The 19179-nt window shown below is 37.5% G+C and overlaps 1 protein-coding gene across 1 annotated transcript in view; it reads left to right on the forward strand.

The window, feature by feature from the left end:
* The window catches only part of MYBPC3 (myosin binding protein C3), a gene marked incomplete at both ends in the record, with an annotated part of 59285 nt that overhangs the window by 17881 nt on the left and 22225 nt on the right, over positions 1 to 19179 (forward strand). The window contains 12 exons of the mRNA XM_082283452.1: positions 5204 to 5370; positions 6194 to 6326; positions 6958 to 7082; positions 7692 to 7797; positions 11782 to 11948; positions 12329 to 12494; positions 13418 to 13524; positions 13844 to 13873; positions 14037 to 14173; positions 15669 to 15746; positions 16853 to 17012; positions 19052 to 19156. Coding sequence (XP_082139578.1) covers positions 5204 to 5370; positions 6194 to 6326; positions 6958 to 7082; positions 7692 to 7797; positions 11782 to 11948; positions 12329 to 12494; positions 13418 to 13524; positions 13844 to 13873; positions 14037 to 14173; positions 15669 to 15746; positions 16853 to 17012; positions 19052 to 19156 — 1481 coding nt within the window. The remainder of the gene's footprint in view (positions 1 to 5203; positions 5371 to 6193; positions 6327 to 6957; positions 7083 to 7691; positions 7798 to 11781; positions 11949 to 12328; positions 12495 to 13417; positions 13525 to 13843; positions 13874 to 14036; positions 14174 to 15668; positions 15747 to 16852; positions 17013 to 19051; positions 19157 to 19179) is intronic.

Raw genomic sequence — 19179 nt, forward strand, 5'->3', positions numbered from 1 at the left:
AATCACGTGTTTCCAGCAGTCCTTTGCATAGGGGGAAAAAAAAAGAAATTACAATACCTATTTATAATGCTGCCTTATTAAGAACCAGAGAGCTGGGAGGACAAGCTTTTTTATTAGATACCTAAATGTTACTATTACAGTGTTCAACTATGTATTATCTATTACATAAATATTCTGTGTTGCATAAATATGACATAAATATTTTTTTACTCTTCCAATTGTAATTCCAATATCTTTCTTTTACTTTCAGTTTTTTTGCTGGAATTTCTTCTCTAATTCTCATCTTTCCTTGATGTATCTGTTTTCATAACCTGTTTACTTATGCTTTTCTCTTTTTACCAAACTCTTAATCGGAATGTTTTGGATTCCACTGCTGCCAACAGAGAGTAAGCTTTCTATTTAATTTTATTATAAATGCATGGATCAGACTGAATATAAGAACTATTTGGATTGAAATAATGCATGCCTCTTTGTCTTCTTTACATGTAGAACATGACAAAAATTGCATAGTGTGAGAGAAAATCATTGACTGCTAATTTCTGACACAGAAGTTCTTTTAAACAGCTTGAAGGTTAAAGTTAAGACAATTCGATACAATTGATGTATTTCTCTGAATGTCCTTTGTTTTTTACCATCACTTTCTTTCATATAACCAGTTCTAAGATTTCTTTGAATTTCCAGATTTTCTCAATAACCTGCTGCTTTATATTCCTGTTGTCATAGTCTTTAGAATCAGAAAAATCATTTGTAAAATATTGTTGCTGGTGCCTATCAAATAGGTGATGAAGACTTGTTTCTTTCTGTTCACTTTCCCTGGCCACTCACTCTGTCTTTCCAGCACCTGAAGCTACTATAAAAACTTGTAACTTACATTCGTGTTTTGAAAATCTAAACTTACTTAGTTTAAGTGTTCACAACTACTTGGATGAGTGTTATTGTGAATCTGTGTTCAGTCTCTGCTCAGGTATTGGTATCACTATTTATAAAAAGTGTTTTATCCTCACAAAGAGTACAGGATAATGTAGATATATGAAGTAACTTTGTTACAGAATGCAATAAAGCCACAACAGCCTCAAGTTAATTCACCCAAATTTCAGTGGGGCAAACAAGGTCACATAGTGTACAAACTCCTGTGTTACACTCTGTGCAGGGCATCTGTCTATAGGTGAATCCTGGCTTTGCAGTAACACCAGCAGCAGAACACTTAAGGGGGACAGACAGATGAGACAGAAAAGACACCTATCAAACTTTCTATAGCTGACATTGATATCTAAGTTTCTTGTTTCAGCACGAACCCAGATTGTTGTAAACTTACTCTAGTTTCCATAGAAGATGTAAGGCATAAAGGAATTGCTTATCTTTTTAATAAAATTTTAAATAAAGTAAAACCCACATGAAAATATTTGCATAATTTCATACAGAGTCTCCAGCTGGAATGAGGTGCTGTGTACTATGAGCCCCCCTCCTTGTGCCTTCCCCTTTTCCTCTCATAATTAGTTTTGAGCAATGGTCAAACTCCTAAAAGTAGTAAAAATCTCCAGTATTTACAGAAATGTTAAATTCATTGATTTAACTATTCATTATTTGCTAGGCTAGAAATGTAATTCACTAAAAGAAGCTTATAAATTTCACTGCATTTTAACAGTGTTTCTGCCATTTCTCGACTTACAAATCTCTGTCTAGTGAATTTAAGAATATAAATTCACTGCTCCTAGTTGTTTTTCACAGCCACTTCAGAAGTAATTTGTGGATTCTTCAGGCTTTGCAAAACTCAGGTTGAAGACCACTCTTATATTAATGAGAGCAGATAGGCATAAAATATCATAATGGAATGAAAGATTTCTTCATTAAAATAGAACAGGAAAAGGGATCTCATGCTGGGCGACTCTCAAAGAGCTATGCAGATTCAAACAGAATCGAGGATTATTCTTTTACCATTTCTGCTTTATTACACCATTTTACAAGTGTCCCTCAATCCACAGGTAATGATCATTCCCACTAGCATAAAGAACTTCATTTAACACTGTATCTCCTATCACTGTAATTTAATTAACTGGTGTTGACATACAGATGTCAAGGGCCAAGGAGAGGTCATTGGGAAGAGGAAGGGAACAGCTGTCACAGAACTATTAAATGGGATAGTGAGCAGAGACCTTGAAGGAGGTGACAGCTGACAGGGTCCAATCAGTTGACAGTAACTGGATAGGAAGGAACCATTTCTGGGATGTACAAAACTATTTTTAACCCCTCCACATGTTTAAAACATATCAGCTGCATATTCCATTTACAGCAGGTTCACTAAGCTTCATCTTGATGCCCCCAAGTGCATAGCTAACCTATGAGGTGATCTCTGTGAATAAGATCCCCAACATCAGGGAGAATAACATAAGAGTGGGAGAAACCTCACGAGTCCAAGTGCTCTATTAATTTTCATACACTGCTTAGTCCCTGTTGGTAGTGGAGGAGTACAGCCTCTCTGTGCAAACTCTGTGTCTTTCTGGGATCAAAGAGAATGTTTTAGCAAATGCAAAATAGTGAAAAGGAGTACTGGGATGAGGAAAACTTTGCTCAAAGGCAAACACTTTTTTTTCTCAATTTGAGAACTCAGTTAAACAGAAATTACAACCTCTAGCTTTTAGTCCCATTTTGCATGAAACTCACAAGCCTTTTCTTTTAATTAAAAAATATTAGTATTTCCAGGGAAGAGACTATATTCTTTCTTATGTTCAAATTTCTTATATTGCATACACCAGAACAGGATTGTCAGATAAGACAATGGGATGACACTGAGTAATGGAAAAGCTAAAGCAAAAACCAGAGAAGTCTTCTCAGTAGTGAGAGATATTAGATTGTGGAATTCCTTTGAAATTGGAAGATTTTTCTCTTTATGTACTTAAAAATAACTCACACTAAGCATTTTTGAAATCTCCATGAAATAGTCCTACCTGTAAATTTTCAGATACAAAGTGTGTATATGCAGACAAGCCTGTAAGTAGGCAGATAGACAGAAAAACTACCAATATTTATATAATGTCTTAAGGAAGATGTTAATATTTGAATTTCTTAAGTCTTTCTTATTTCCTATGTTTTTATATTTTTTTAAGATACTGTTTCTCCACAGAAGTTTAACTGTACTAGTACAAAGAATTAAACACATATTAGAAATATTATATGCCCTTGGTTTTATATAGCACTTAGTATTTAGTACTTAAAGATCTATTTTAATTTACATGTATTTAGAAATATTTGACGGTCACTCCCTGGTATGATCAGGGCAACAAGCCCAAGAACTGCTTACATTAAAAAAACCTTGATCTATGTGGCAAATCAGTTCAGTTTTCCTGTCTCCTGCTAAGCAAAACTAAAAACTATTTGTAGCAGCCTCAAACTAAATGATAGGTATATAGAAGAGGAACCCTGGTAAAATTTGTGGATGATGTTGATGCACTGTTATGGCAAAGCAAATACCCAGTATGCTGCACTTATCATAGGCACTCCAAACTTCAGCTACTGCTATCAATTCAGTGAGTGCTAGTGAGGGCTTAGGGAGTGCTAAACCACTTTGAAGAGATGAGATACTGCATACCATATTTCAGCTCAATCTCACAGAGCTGAAATCCTCTTCTCTTGCTTCCTTTCTGTTCAAGAGCTACAGGGGTGATGGAAATTCCAACCTTTTCCAATTGCAGCACTTTAATAAACATAGTGCTCCCATTACAAGCAATAATAAAAGGAGTACCAAAAATGTTTGGTTATATCTGCTGTGTGGACTGACTACAGTAGTACTATTAAGTAGTAATATTTCCCACAGACTAATTGGACTGTTATTTTCCTGCAAAAAATACAAATACACCCAATAGCATTCCACTTTTCTCTGCATCACCTGTTGCATAACTTGTCTTCTTGTTGGGGTTTACCACTGAACATGATTTCATTATAAGGGTGTGTTGTGCTGCACTGGAATCTGCTTGGTCGCAGTGATAATCAGAAACAGCCACAGGAAGTTACTTCTACTAAGAACTTTTTAGTAAAATGTTACTTCTTCCATCATTTCTCTATTTATCAAAATGCAAACTATTACAGGCAAAAATGCCACGATGACAGGGCGAAGCAGAGTTACTTGTTTCCCTGGAAGGTGATCAGCCATAAATAGGAATAAACAGAAGTTCTTGCACTTATAATATAAATCCCACAGTGGAAGTGTACAAAGTGTGGGAGTGAGTTTGATTTCAATATGGATCAGTATTTCCCTTAAGCCTATTTCAGAGCATTTGCATGAGTTCCTTCATCTCCCTGCTGCTGAAGCACAGGCACGTTCTGCTAGGGGGGAAGATGACATTCATGGCTCTTTTGTACTAACCCATGATGCCCTTTTTCCTGCCCATTGGGATGCTGCACGTTTTTCCAAACGGTTCTCTGCGTCATTCTGGAGTACAGCAGCTTCCTGCGCTCTGCAAATCGGTAAGGTCACGGTAATTTCTTTTTCTATTTATGATCTTTCAAATAAAAAATATGATGGCAGATAAAGAACGCCTCTCCCAAGGCCAGACAGCCAAATTTTCCCATAGTTTTACTAAACCAAACATTAATTCTTCCATAACCACTAGTTCTTCGGTTAAAATACAAAACAAGTAGCTCATTGTAAATACTGTTTTGTTTGCCACTACTCACCAGTCTCCTTATGTTTTACAGATTACTACAGACAACAATTTTCTTTACAATAGATGATAAAAGTCTTAATAATCTGTGATTCTTTTTAGTGAAGATAAAAAATGTCCTGAGTGGAAAAGGTTATGTCTCTTATTTACATAAACCAAGTGCCTTTTTTCTGAGGTGTTGCCAGCATATCAATTCAGTTCCTTGTTTTGCCATGGTCCATGTTTTGTGCATGGACCACGACAAGAAAATAAATCTCCTTATGCTTCCATTACCCATCATTAAAGGAAGCTAAATTTTATTAGTTTTGTTAGAAATAAACCCTTCAGGACAGAATTCAATTTTAATCACCATATATATAAACATAAAGCTAGAACTAGTCACCAGTTTTATTTCATTATTTTATGTAATAATATAGTAAAAAATTAGAGTGTTGATTATTCCTTTTTTAAATGGCTTCATCAAGGCACTATGTAGCTGCCAACCCTATAGCTTTCTTTAAATACTCTTAATATAAGCACTCAGAGACTCTAATCCCTTTCTGCAGAGGTGAAGGAAAATCTGAATCACAATCTGATGTTGATGTCTGGGATATCCTGAGGAAAGCTCCTCCTACGGAATACGAGAAAATTGCTTTTCAGTATGGTATCACAGATTTGCGTGGGATGCTGAAACGCCTCAAACGCATAAAGAAGGAAGAGAAAAAAAGCACAGGTTGGGGAGATATGTTTCTTCCAAATATAGTGTTCATATCTTCTTTTTTGGGAGTTTTTCAAATATTAACATCAGCTGAACAGTAGCAGACACAAGACCATGAGAAAGAGTAATTTCCTGTTCCAGTTATTACCCAGTCTTTACATATGAAATGCTGATTATCAAAGATTGCAGCTATGCCCAATACTCTGAGACACCTTGCTCTGAAACTGGATGTACTAAACACGCTCACTTCACCAGTTTTACAAGCTTGGCCCCTTATATTTCCCTGAGCATAAAACAACATCCTCTACTCGCCCTCCACCCCAACTAGTCAGTATGTCAGGCAACAGTGATATATTTAAAGAATTTAATTTTCATTGGTATGATACATTTGGAATTCTTGAGCCTTTTCTAGTCCTGTGAAGTATTAATTGCCTAATCATAACTGATTTTTTTTTTTTTTTAAATTCTAAAACAGAGAAGGCAAACTGCTATTCATCAGTACTGAGAGGACCAAGTATAATTTTCCTACATAGGCAGATGTAATTCTATTTAAGATGTGTTGATGTACCTATTCACATCTTATTTAGAATATTCTACTTTGCTTATTTTGGTTTGTAACACATGCTTGTCATACTGTGTTAAGGAAAAATAGAAAACGGCACAGGATGAAGAACAGACAGAAATAGTAAAAATTCAAACAGGGATGCAGAATGTGGGGAAGGTTTAAGATGATGGTAAACAACATGAAAGGGAATAAAGATTTGTTGCATGACCCAGAATGAAAAAAACAAGTATAAAAATCACAAAGATTTTTTTTTTTTATCCTTCTTCATCATAGCATTCCTCAAGAAACTGGATCCAGCTTACCAAGTAGACAAAGGGCAAAAGATTAAATTAATGGTTGAAGTTGCCAATCCAGATGCTGACGTGAAATGGCTGAAGAATGGACAGGAGATCCAAGTGAGCGGCAGGTAAACTAGAAATATGAGAAATCTGAAAAGGAATGAGTTACAGCTTGGACACAGCAAAAAAGCTAGCTTTTCTTAGAAGGAAAAGCATCAACTGAGAAATAGGAGCTGAGAAAGAATCTATGTAGTACTATGGCTCAGGGTCAGTTTGCTGTTGTCATAACTTTTTCTTTTCTCTTCCCTCTGCTCTACATATCTACATGTGGAACTGGATGCTTCCATCTACCTACTTAGCAAGTAAGTCCTGAGATTCTGTTCTGCTCTTTATGTGTATATCCAGGGTTCAAATGTACTTTGTCCTGATCTGGGATATACTTCAGTGCAACTTGTTTGTAAAACCAATTTCCAGTGATTTTGTGCTGAAGCCATTTTTAATGGTAGTCATGCTAGATGTTAGAACACATCCAACACCGTTCACAGGAGTTTGTAGATCTCACACTTGGAGGAAGATCCCCCATAATTTCCTATGCTAGTTTTTCAAACACTGCTGCTGTTCCCCAGGATTTGTCCTTACAAATCTTGCCATTGATGTCAGAAAAAGAGTAGGAATCTTTTTCTCTTCCAGGCAGGAGAAGACAGTGGCTGGGTCCAAAAGGGTTTTTCCCTGATAATTACATTTAGATTGTCTTTTCAGATATATTTTTGAGGCTGTTGGGAATAAGAGAATACTGACCATAAACCACTGCTCCCTGGCCGACGATGCAGCATACGAATGTGTGGTAGGGGATGAGAAGAGCTTCACAGAATTATTTGTAAAAGGTGAGCAATGGTAGCAAAAGGAAAGAGATCTCCCCTAATATTTAGCATTGAATTACTGTCATCTCCTCTACTCTCAGATTGATCTTGCAGGAAAGGAAATTCTCAAACATATTAACAAATTCTGAGATCTATTGAAGTAGATAGTTTTCTTACAGTTAAATGGAGGAAAATTTTGCCTGTAACAGCAACCAGGAAAGCACAGGAAAGCAGCACAGTGATAGATACCATTAAATCTCATTTGGAAACTTATTTACATCTCAACAATAGGGCTAGAGACTTCCTTTAAAAATTTGATTCCACTCAAGATAAACATGTGTCCCAGGCTCTACAAGCAGATCAAATAGTACAGAAAAGTAATGCCTCCTGTTAAGAATTTCAGAATATATAGGAAAACTGTTTAATCCTGTATTTTTATTCCAACTCATGAAAAACATCATTTGAAAATTCTGATAAGGTGATCTGGCATAGTAAATTTTAATTTCAAACACAGAAAGCACCACCATTTATTTGTCCAGGGACTCTTCCTGTGGAGTAGAGAGTGGTGAAATCTACCTCTGGTCTCCAGCCTTTCAGAATACTGTTTTAATAAAAAATTCTTTCTATTTCTAGAACCTCCAATCCTGATCACTCACCCGCTGGAGGACCAGATGGTGATGGTTGGAGAGAGAGTGGAGTTTGAGTGTGAAGTGTCTGAGGAAGGAGCTACTGTGAAATGGTAAGGGAATAGAAGAAAAAACCAAACCAAACCAAACCAACCCAACATGAAACCATCTTCCTCCATGGAATATAGCAGGTGTGGGAAAAAAAAGGGAGAATGCATCCTACATAATTGTTTTCAGGAAAAGATTGTTCCTCCTCCTATATGTCAAACATTGAGGAGGAACTGAGAGACAAAAATATGACACAAAAATCCAGATTAAATATAGATATTTTTTAGTGTCTCTAGAGTTTCTTGCTCAGTGTTTACACTTCAGTAATGTCTAACTACTGCCCAGACTAATGAGATCTGTACTGTGACGAGTTTGCTGTACTTTTTGAAATCTTCTGGTCTTCTCAACTGCAGTGAGCTGTTTGGGTTTCTAAAGCATTTTTTCTTAGGTAAAATGCTAATTGTCTCTTGTGACACAGAGGGAACACATCTGCTCTGGTGATCCTGCAAAGCTGGTCATTATGCTTATGCAGCAAGACAGATTAAGGTGATAAACATTTAGACCATAGAGCCTGTTTTCTTGGGCATTCCAGCCGAGCAGAAGCTGGAAGGTTCATGCTGCTTGGGCAGACATGACAAGCAGGGTTTATATACCATGTCTCATGCACACTATTCTCACTTCATTTCTCTACCAGATGAAATTCCCTTGTGCTTGTTAACAGCTTCAGGCACATGGTTATCAAGCATTCCCACAATGCCCATGACATTCCTGGAAAGTGCCAACTAATGATCTGCTATCCCAAAGGAAGGAACTGGGAATTTAAATGGAGTGCAAGAGCTAGTACAGCATGTGCGTTACACTATTAAAGCCGCAAGCAGAGTTACACACATTCTCTCGTTCAGGAGCTGCTTGCAGATGCCTGGTCACAAGAGATGGGGACAACCAGATCTGTCCCTCTCAGAACACAGTGCAGCTGCCACACTTTGATCCTGTGCCTTTGAACAACTCCCATACGTCTTGCAGAGCTGTTATCTGTGGGATGGGCATTTGATGTGACAAGGGCAAACCAGCAGCTGTCTCAGTCTGAAATGCAGCAAGTGGTCAGAGAAACTCATCAAATCATTGTGATGGAAAACTGAGCAGTTAGACATTCACACTGTATTTTACTGGTTTTGTTATGTGAGACTCTGTCAATGCTCTTTGGCAACAGAAGGGAACATTTTGAACAGCGGAGAGAAGTGTCCAGGGAAAACTTGAAACACAGTGTGGAGAAAGAGTTCCAGTTTTATGGCTCATTAGGGAAATGCTCAGCAGTTTAAGCCAAGTAACAGGCACTAACTCAGAGCACCTGTTATAGCTCTTACACTCTTTAAACCCAGGATGTAAAACCACAAGCACATGAACAAAGACAATTATGTGACTTGCACAAGACAGAAATAAGGGTGAGGCATGGCCATCAGACTAGGGCTTGGAGAATTCATTATGGGGGTCTCGTCAGAGAAATCAGAAAATAAAGATCACCCAGAAAGGTTTCACATTATTACAACTCTTGCAGTACTATGGAACAGGTTTTTTCTAAATTTCAGATGGTCTTGGAAATAAGATAATTCTTGAAGAAAAAAATGTAATAAAGTACATAGTTTGATCTAATTTTTCCATCTCTGAATGCTGGATGGACCATCTTATCAGCTCCAAATCAAAACAAACCACAGTAATGTATATTTATAGCAATAAATCTGTGTGTCCAAATTATCACATAGTACCTACATCAGTGATATCTCAGAAGACATTAACCAATTAATCCTTAGAATCCAAACAGGAAATAGGAAAGCATTTCCAGACAAAGAGGCATTAAGTGATAAACTCGAGAACAGATATTTGATCTTGCAGATGTTCAGGACTTGGAAAGACTAAACCACAGCTGACCTACCTATTACTGCACTAGTTCTGCTTCACATGTGAGGCTGGACCAATGATCCATGGTGTTCTTTAAGCCAACACTTCTATGATTCTAGATAATGCTTCACTTGCGCTTTAATATCAACAGATTCTTCTACTTTATAGTTCCAATTGCCAAAGAAAAGGCCTTACCTTAGAGAGGCTTTCTGCTTTTCACAGCAGCAGTGTATTATTTCAAGCCAAATGATATCTGGGAGTCCTTTTTGAGGTTTACAGTCTCTATTTGTCACTACATCCCTCTGCAAACACTCTACTCATACACAGGACCAGCAATGTGCTAGTCAGTAAAACAAACACAAGTTAAAGATAGTATTCCCTTCCCAGAGATTTAAGACATGAGTCATTACAAATAGCCTATTTTCATCACTTAGACAAGATTTCAAGAGAACTCTTTCTTACCAATGCGTGAATAGAACATTCAGATATTTTGCATGAGTCATGCATCAAAATAGATCACAGAAAAATAAATTTAAAAGTTCAGCTCCAGAACTTTAGCCACAGTACATGTGCTTGGCATGTAGTAACATTTAGTAACAGCAGCATTTAGTAACAGCAGCATGCTGAACTTTGGGATTACAGTCCATTCTCAGCAATTCAGGAAAGGTTTATGCATTGCATTGTAGCACTTGTTCCAGAAATAATTTGCATGAATCAGAACACCAGCCTTAGGAGATCATCTTACATGTTGCCTCAGACTCTTGTCTGAAGAGGGATGAAGAGGAAACAAAAGGAAACATTACCCTGACAAGAATAGTAAGCATTGTGTTTCAAGTGGTTGTTAAAGGCATCCTCTGTTTCCTCCCTCACCATCGCTGTTCTGGAGGCCAGTCCTTCACTAAACCAACCATAAGTTCCAGTGAGCTGCACAGTAACAAACAGTTATGAGGCAGTAACCTGTAGGTGTTCTGAAATGAGGTTGCATCAGGTACATCTAAGTCACAAGCTCTACGATTCTTGTCTCTGCCTAAAGTTTTGATCTTGTGATTTACTTTAGCAGGCTCTAACAGAGGTAAAAGGTTTTCTTGCATACATCTACTTAGAAATTAGAGCTATAGTATTTTAATGAGTCCCAAGTAGCATTTCAATTTGTATTCTGGAAGCTCATTTGTTAAGCTGAATAGTCACTGAGTCCCTGGTCACAAATAAATCACAAATAAAGGAAATGACAAAAAAGTAGAAAGAATATTTTTACTCTATTAGAATCATACATATTTTCTATTTGTTTTTCCGTGTGACTATCAAAGAGAAAACCCTTTTCATTTACAAACTGCAGCAGTATTCAAGTAATATAATAGAAATATATTCAAGTAATAATAAAAAATGTAACTACAAAATTAGTAAACTGAAGAAATTACAAGTTATTTTCTTGTAGCCTGTTTATGTTATTTAGGATTAGGAACAGGAAACCCCTAAAACATTTTATGTAATTTTGTATGACCTTGATTAAACAGTGTGAATCCTCCCTGCACATTTCCCCTCATGACAATTGGAAATTACAATAATTAAATTTCCTCCTGGGCTGGATGGTGAAGCTTAATTTAGTAAAGTCTTAAATATACTGTGGCATCCTTGAATGGAAAGAGCTACCAAATTCAAATTACACATTCATTTGAATACATCCTAAAATTTTCTTCTTTTACTGATGCCCACAAACCATGGATTTATACCAATTATATTTCATATCAGGAAAATTAAGACTTGTAAGTAATATCCCATCAAGTCTCATTTACTTTATGGCAGTTTTTAAGACAGTAAATTCCCTGCCGGTGAAGTGTGTTTTCATCCCTAAATCTTCTACAGCATTTAACTCACTTTTATGTTTAACTATAGCATATAAATAGAAAAAAAATCAAGTAATACTTTGTGGTGAATTCTCTTGAACCAGAAGTCAAATACCTAGGGAAAATTAATGGTCAAGATAGAGGCATTCTGGTTCCACTTACACTTGTGCAACAATCTCTTTTTTGCTAACTTGAAATGCTACAAAGATTGGATTCACCTTATCTTCCACTCTCTAGTGACACTGAGATGATTCTTACTCTCCTCTTTCAACCATACCAAAAATGACTCAATACTATTTGGTATTTCAGGGAAAAGGATGGAATTGAACTGACACGAGAAGAAACTTTTAAATACCGATTCAAGAAAGATGGGAAAAAACAGTATCTAATTATTAATGAGTCAACCAAGGAGGACAGTGGGCACTACACCGTGAAGACCAATGGTGGGGTATCAGTTGCTGAACTGATTGTGCAAGGTAGGCACAGGGAATGTCACAGAACCAGAGAAGCTGAAAAATGAGAACAGGCTGAAGGTAACCTTCTCCAGATAGTGCACAGTGGTAGCATAATCCTCCTGACAGGGAAAAAGAAAATGCAATAAGGGGCATAGGGGTCGATAACTGGTCTTGAGGAGAACTCAGACCTGCGTGCCGGATATAACAGATACCCTGATAACAACAGGTGCTTAGTTATCAGTCCTGTTAAAGCCTTGCATGCCGTGTATTTCCCTTCATATTTCCTCCTTCCATAAACAGCTTGCTCAGCCCTTGCCTCTTCTACTCAGTAAATCCACACCATCTACTTACAGAGCTGTTCTGATTTTTTATGTGTGTATCGATTATTCTCACGATATCAGAGAAAAAGCTGGAAGTTTATCAGAGCATTGCGGACCTGACAGTCAAGGCACGTGACCAGGCAGTCTTCAAGTGTGAAGTTTCTGATGAAAACGTGAAAGGAATCTGGTTGAAAAACGGAAAGGAGGTGATCCCAGACGAGAGGATAAAGATCTCCCACATCGGCAGGTTAGTCTTGTTTCAGAAAGCAGGTACAGGCTTGGGTAGTGCATTGCAATCCATAAGAATTGTTATCTCAGGGGACAGCAGAATAAAGTAAGACTTTTTCCTGGCTCCAGCTCAAAGGTAAAAAGTTCAAAAGCTTTTCATCTGCAACCAACGTTTGGTGACAGACTTGGTTTAGTATGTGTGCAGTCTTTCCAAGTTGGTGCATTTTACAGGTATGGTTTCAGTGATACATCAGCAAAAGTAAACCTTAGTTTTCATTAGGATTGCATGGTGTTTGGGTATTCAAACAATGTAGAAAACATATTGTTGATAACTTTAAAATTAACAGTAGTGTTTAGATGAGACGTGAGTAAACCCTAGAGAAAACTTAGTGTTTATATTAACATATACTGTTGTGTAATTCTGTGCTCAAGTTTCCTAGAAGTCCAGCTACTACTGGAAACGGAGACCAAGAAGATTCAGCATTAAATGCTAGGTGAAGTCTTTCTTGGTACTCTTTTCTGTATTCTGTTTTGAATTTAAAATAATACAGGGATGGAGCATCACTTTTACGTTTGTTCAGTCAAAGTTTATTGTTGTCACAATCTGATCAAATCAAACCAGTCAGCAGTGTTACAATTGCCCTTAAAACAGTAAAGGACTGGACTAGAGCAAGGAAACTGCTTCCTCTCTTCAAACTAGTCTTTGCATCTACCTTGACAAAAAAAAATCCATTCATTGAGAATGTGCTGAGGTGGATTTGCTTTAATACTGAAAGCAGAGCAGTCTACGGCCCTGGTGGTTGTTCACTTGTGTCATGGCAAGGGAAGAAGAAATAATAATTTCTGTCAATGTCCTATAGCCTGCACCTTGTCTCTTGAGGTAGCCCTGTTTCTCCTGGAGAGGTAAGGAAGGGAGTGGAATATATTTGTTCATGTTTCCAGAATCCATAAGCTAACTATTGAGGATGTAACACCAGAGGACGAGGCTGATTATTCCTTCATTCCCCAAGGATTTGCTTACAACCTTTCTGCCAAGCTTCAGTTTTTGGGTAAGCTATCTTAGAAGGTGTAATGGGAATTCCAGAGGGATAAAATGGTGATATTAATCATGGTTATACCAGGAAAGAGAAAGATCTCTTTTCTGATACCTCAATATAGGCACATTGCTTTTCCTTGTTATTTTGCATTACCATTATCACATTGTTTTACAGAGCCTGTTTTTTAATTTATTGTATAAATCTGCTGATTAATATGCCTTATCAAGTTTCAATCAATTTTTAAATTATTTTGTGGGTGCAGATGCTATGTAAATTCTGTTTTCTGATCTATTTCTCCTTCCCTGTCTCCTCTTTTTTTTTTCCCCTCCAGAGGTCAAGATAGATTTTGTACCAAGAGAAGGTAAGAACAGCAGTCATTATTTATATGTAAGTAAGAATGTTTTCAATAGCAAAGTAAGCAGTATAATTTTTCATTTTTAATTTAATGCATGGATATTCTTTTCTTTTTTCATTCAGATTACTCAAACCATATTTAAAACTTATTTTCTCTACCTTTACTATAGAACCCCCTAAAATACACCTTGACTGCCTGGGCCAATCCCCTGACACTATTGTCGTGGTGGCTGGGAACAAACTGAGATTGGATGTTCCTGTGTCAGGAGATCCAACACCCACTGTCATCTGGCAGAAAGTAAACAAGGTAATGTGCAACCTGACACAGTGTCTGAGGCAAGTCACAACAGCAAATTTGTTTTTCCTTCTCAAACCTTGCTTTGGTTTATCGTTATATACAAGTATTTTCATCTTCCTTTCAATTTTATGTTTTTAAACCTCAGGAACAGAAACTAAATACCTGCACTGCAGCTGCTTGGGACTTATCTGGTTTTGTGATTCATCCTGAACTGTTCCTTTTTTTGAACTGTTCCCTGTTTTTTAGTCCAAAAGAAGGGGCTGAGTATATATGAGTAAATATATGTACATGCAGATAGAAGGATACCATACACATTTATTCTCTTCCTACCTCAGGGAAAAATAAATAAATTATGAGTCATCCCCACCACCTTCACCTGATAGAAGGAACATATTCTGGGGGTGGCAGCTTCTTTTTTTTAATCTTTATCAAGGATTCTACAATCTGTGAGGAAAACGTCATCCTAGCAGACTAGTGGCATAACACTGAATTTGGTATAATAAAAACAGAGGACACTTGCTATTTACCTTATCAAAGCAATTACAAAACATCAGAGAAAGAATTTAGAAGTTAGACTTAAAATGTTAAGTGAGCTTCCTTTCTGGATATCTTAAAATATCCCCACCCCTCACCATCTGTGGGCTCTTGAGCTATAACTAGCACAAACCAGAAATATTTTGCATAACATTCTACAGCATAATTACACTTCCATATGTATAGATATAGAAAAAATGATATTGCCAATTATGTTAATTCCCCCAATCTCCTATTCTTCATGATTGTGCCTCATTCTTGTTCAGGTTAGCATATTTAATAGCACTCAGGACATTTTATCTACAATGCGGAATTAGTATGGAAACAAATAAGAAAAAAAACAAGAAATTGACTCTTCTATAGAGAAGTTTCTCTGATAAAATGACCCTAGAGTCCTCTATACAGTGTTACTTCTGAGGTGTGAGGTCTCAACATATGAGGAAAAGCAGCCAGTCTTGACTGAAGGATGTGTAATATATACTTACTAATGAAATTCTAAACAAAGAGTAGGACAGCCTCAAAAGATGCAGTTCAATGAGTGTTACAGACCCGCCTGTATTTCTAAGTGTTAAAATATTCACATCAATTTACTTTCCCATGGTTACAGAGAGAAGTAATCCTTATTTTTGTACTTAGGCATATTGAGTAGCTAGTACCAGAGGACACAGACAGGTTCACAACCAGTTATAACAATACTGCAGGAATGTCATGCTTCTTCCTTTGTTAAGCTGCAAGTTTGCTTTTGCTGACTTATCCTTCCCTTGATTCACTGCATTCTGATACATCTTTTTCCTTTCCTGCTTTTTACTTTGGTTTTGGTAGATTTTCTTCCCAGGTCTTGCTGCCTCACTTTGCTTTTCTCACACCTCCATATTCAATCCCCCTAAAAAACTCCTCTCTATCTTGCTGAAACAGCCTTACTGCTGTGCTCAGCCTTAGCTGACTTTCTGTGGTTTCTTTGCTTATCTAGAGAAACGACCTCCTTCGAAACAAGGATGATTCCATGACTCCCTCAGAAAACAGCAGTGATTTAAATACTGATAATAAGGTATGTTCCTTATTATTTATGCAATCACACAGAAGTGCTTAGTGTTTTCCAGATAAAAGGTCATATTCAAAAGAAATAAAATTTAAGTCAGTAGATATTAAAAATGGTGACTCAAATAGCACATCAGGCCCACTCTCCTGCCGCACAGCAATAATTGCCAGACACCTGCTGGGCACAAGAGACTTGGTGAGCAATTTTAGAGTAGGAAGCTGATTGAGAAAATCTTTCTAATCACCATCACATGGTGGCTGGGTTACAAGGAATCAAAGCAGTTATTTGAAAACTCTTTTAAATTTACTTGCCATTTTTTTCCCTCAGTAACCTGTAAGCTTCAATAATAACTAGGACAAAATCTTACAGGACACATGGAAAGATGACAATGGGTCAAGAGAGTGGATGGACTATAAAGCAGTGAAACAGGACTCACTTTGCAGCAACTTCCATTTTTCACATAAATAACTTTTCTCTTGATAAAGAATATTTTTCTCATATTATACAGCAATAAACCATTCTCAGGATTAGGATCGTGCTGTACTAGTCACTATTTGGATATGTATTCTTTCTAATGGTTCCTGTTCTAAATCTAAAGATATGTAAGGAAGAAAGGAGTGTATTACATATGTACAACTAAATTGTGGACATTTTGTTTATATTTTAGCAAAAAAGTGGAAAGTTTCCCTTTATGACATTGAGTGGCAGAAATCACACTGATGCCATTAACATTTACAAGAAACTTACTTTAATTTATACAATAACCAATTGTTATCCATGAAACTCTTTGGAGTGATATGCTAGCAGCTATCCCAAGGAAGAATTTCTGGAGGTACTTAGTAACTTCTTTGAAACATAACTGGGTTTGTGTAACTAGTGGTGAATCTCAACAACCTGCCGACTTTCAGAACCAGTTTTCCCAGGTGTTATTTTTGTGAGCCAACCAGTCTGTATTGTCTCTCTTCTACATACAAATAGAATTTGAAAAATGTTATAGCTTTTCAATAATTATTATAATATTCAATGATTTATTTTCACCAGCTTACACACAGATTCATCAGGCTGTCTCTGGCACAACTTGCAATGATTTTATCTGTCATTTTCACTGCCCACAGCTCCTGTTTGAATCTGAAGGCAGAGTCCGTGTGGAGATGCATGAAGATCATTGTGTCTTCATCATTGAAGGGGCAGAAAAGGAGGATGAGGGAGTGTACAGAGTTATACTTAAGAATCCAGTTGGAGAAGATAAGGCCGATATCACAGTCAAAGTTATTGGTAAGTGAAGGAAAGAAACAACCAAAGCATGAAAGAATCTTGAGTTTGCAGAAACTCACCCTTCTCTAAAACTGATTCAGGTTCTGACTTTAGGTTTAGAAAAATGGGAAAGGATCCTAAAGAGAGGAATATTATCAATCATAAATCTGGCAGGAGTGTTTTTTCAGAGGTAGTTGCCTTCTGTGTGAAAAGTTAAGGGAACAACTGCCAGCAGTAATCCATGTATTTCCTGTTTCAGGTGATCCTATCATTTTATGGATGACATTCCATTCTTAAGTATATGCTTCATGCTTGTCTGAGATCAGAAAAGTTTCTAGTCATTTTGTTGTAGATTATGTTTTTAAGCAGAGATTTCTTCATTCTATAAGCAGTAAACAGTTAATGGAATAAAGAAACATAATGTATCTGACCAAAGATAAACAGATTGAAAGACTCTTCAATGAGTCACAAAAGGCCTGGGAGGAATATGATTCTGAGGCCGTAAATTTGACAAATTTTTCATAATATTTAATTTTCTGGCATACATAACAAAGGACAAGTTATAAGCAAATTAGAAATGATAAAAGAAAATTACTTTTACCTACAGTATTAAAATTTAGAATTGCTTGGTAAACACTAAGTTTCCTTCCATCTTTTATAAACACTAAATTGCGATATTTACTATGAATATCTCCAATGTGACATAATATGTGAGACATGCAGTCATTGTATTTTATAAAGTTTATTCCAGAGAAAATAGGAAACCCTGGAGCAAGCCTCATCTTACAGAATAGAATTACCTCATTACCTTACATTTTTGCAAAAATTGTATTATGTCTGGGAAGAAAAAGGGAGCTGAATACTCAATGGTATTTAAAGGAAACCAACCTAACAAAGAAGCATCAAAGAGCAGGTTTCCCTTTAGATTAAGTTAATACATTCTGGTTGTACCTATTGTTGCTGTCTGACAAAGCTGTATCCCAGAATCACAGAATAAACTTGTTTGGAAAATATTTCTGCTATCATTAAGTCCGACCTATGGCCGAACACCACCATGTCAACTAGACCAGGCACTGACTGCCACATCAGTCTTTACATAAACACCTCCAGGGATGGTGACTCCCTTGGCTGCCCATTCCAAAATCTAATCACCCTTTCTATGAAGAATTTCTTCCCAATGTCTAACCTAAACCTCCCCTGGTGCAGCTTAAGCCTGTGTCCTTTCATCCTGTTGCTGGCTGCCTGGGAGAAGATGCCAAAACCCACCTGGCTATACCCTCAGGTAGTTGTAGAGTTTCAGGGAGTAGTAGAGAGCAATAAGGTCAGCCCAGAGCCTCTTTTTCCCCAGGCTAAACACCCCCAGCTCCCTCAGCTGCTCCTCCTGAGACTTGTGCTCCAGACCCTTCACCAGCATCATTGCCCTTCTCTGGATGTGCTCCAGCACCTTGGTGTCCTCCTTGTAGGGAGGGGCCCAAAACTGGGCACAGGGTTCGAGGTTTGGCCTCACCAGTGCCAAGTACAGGGGGTCAATCACCACCCTGGTCCTGCTGGCCACACTAGTGCTGATACAGACCAGGATGCCATTGGCCTCCTTGGCCACCTGGACACACACACTGGATCATGGCCAGATGCTGTTTACCAGCACCCCCAGGTTCTTTTCCACTGAACCATTTTCCAGCCACTCTTCCTGCAGCCTGTATTGCTGTAGGGGCTTATTGTGGCCAAAGTGCAGCACCCAGCACTTGATCTTGTTGAACCTTATGCCATTGGCCTTGGCCCATGATCCAGCCTGTCCTGGTGCCTCTGCAGAACCCTCCTGCCCTCCAGCAAATCGACACTCTGACTCAACTTGGTGTCATCCATGAATTTGCTAATGATAGACTCAATACCCTCATCTAGATCATCAATAAAGATATTAAACAGGACTGGGCCCAACACTGATCCTGGGGGACACCACTAGATCGATACCATAGAGAAAAAAAGTGTTAAAAATATTTAATTTACTTGCATAAAGAAATTGAAACAGTAACACCTCTCTTTCATTCTCACACTTTCTTCAGATGTTCCTGACCCTCCAGAAGCTCCCACAATCAGCAACATTGGAGAAGATTACTGTACTGTGCAGTGGCAACCCCCTAAATATGATGGTGGGCAACCAGTACTTGGTAAGGAGTCCTAAAACATGAAG

Source organism: Coloeus monedula (genome assembly GCF_965178545.1).
Source record: "Coloeus monedula genome assembly, chromosome: 6".
NCBI classification, from domain to species: domain Eukaryota; kingdom Metazoa; phylum Chordata; class Aves; order Passeriformes; family Corvidae; genus Coloeus; species Coloeus monedula.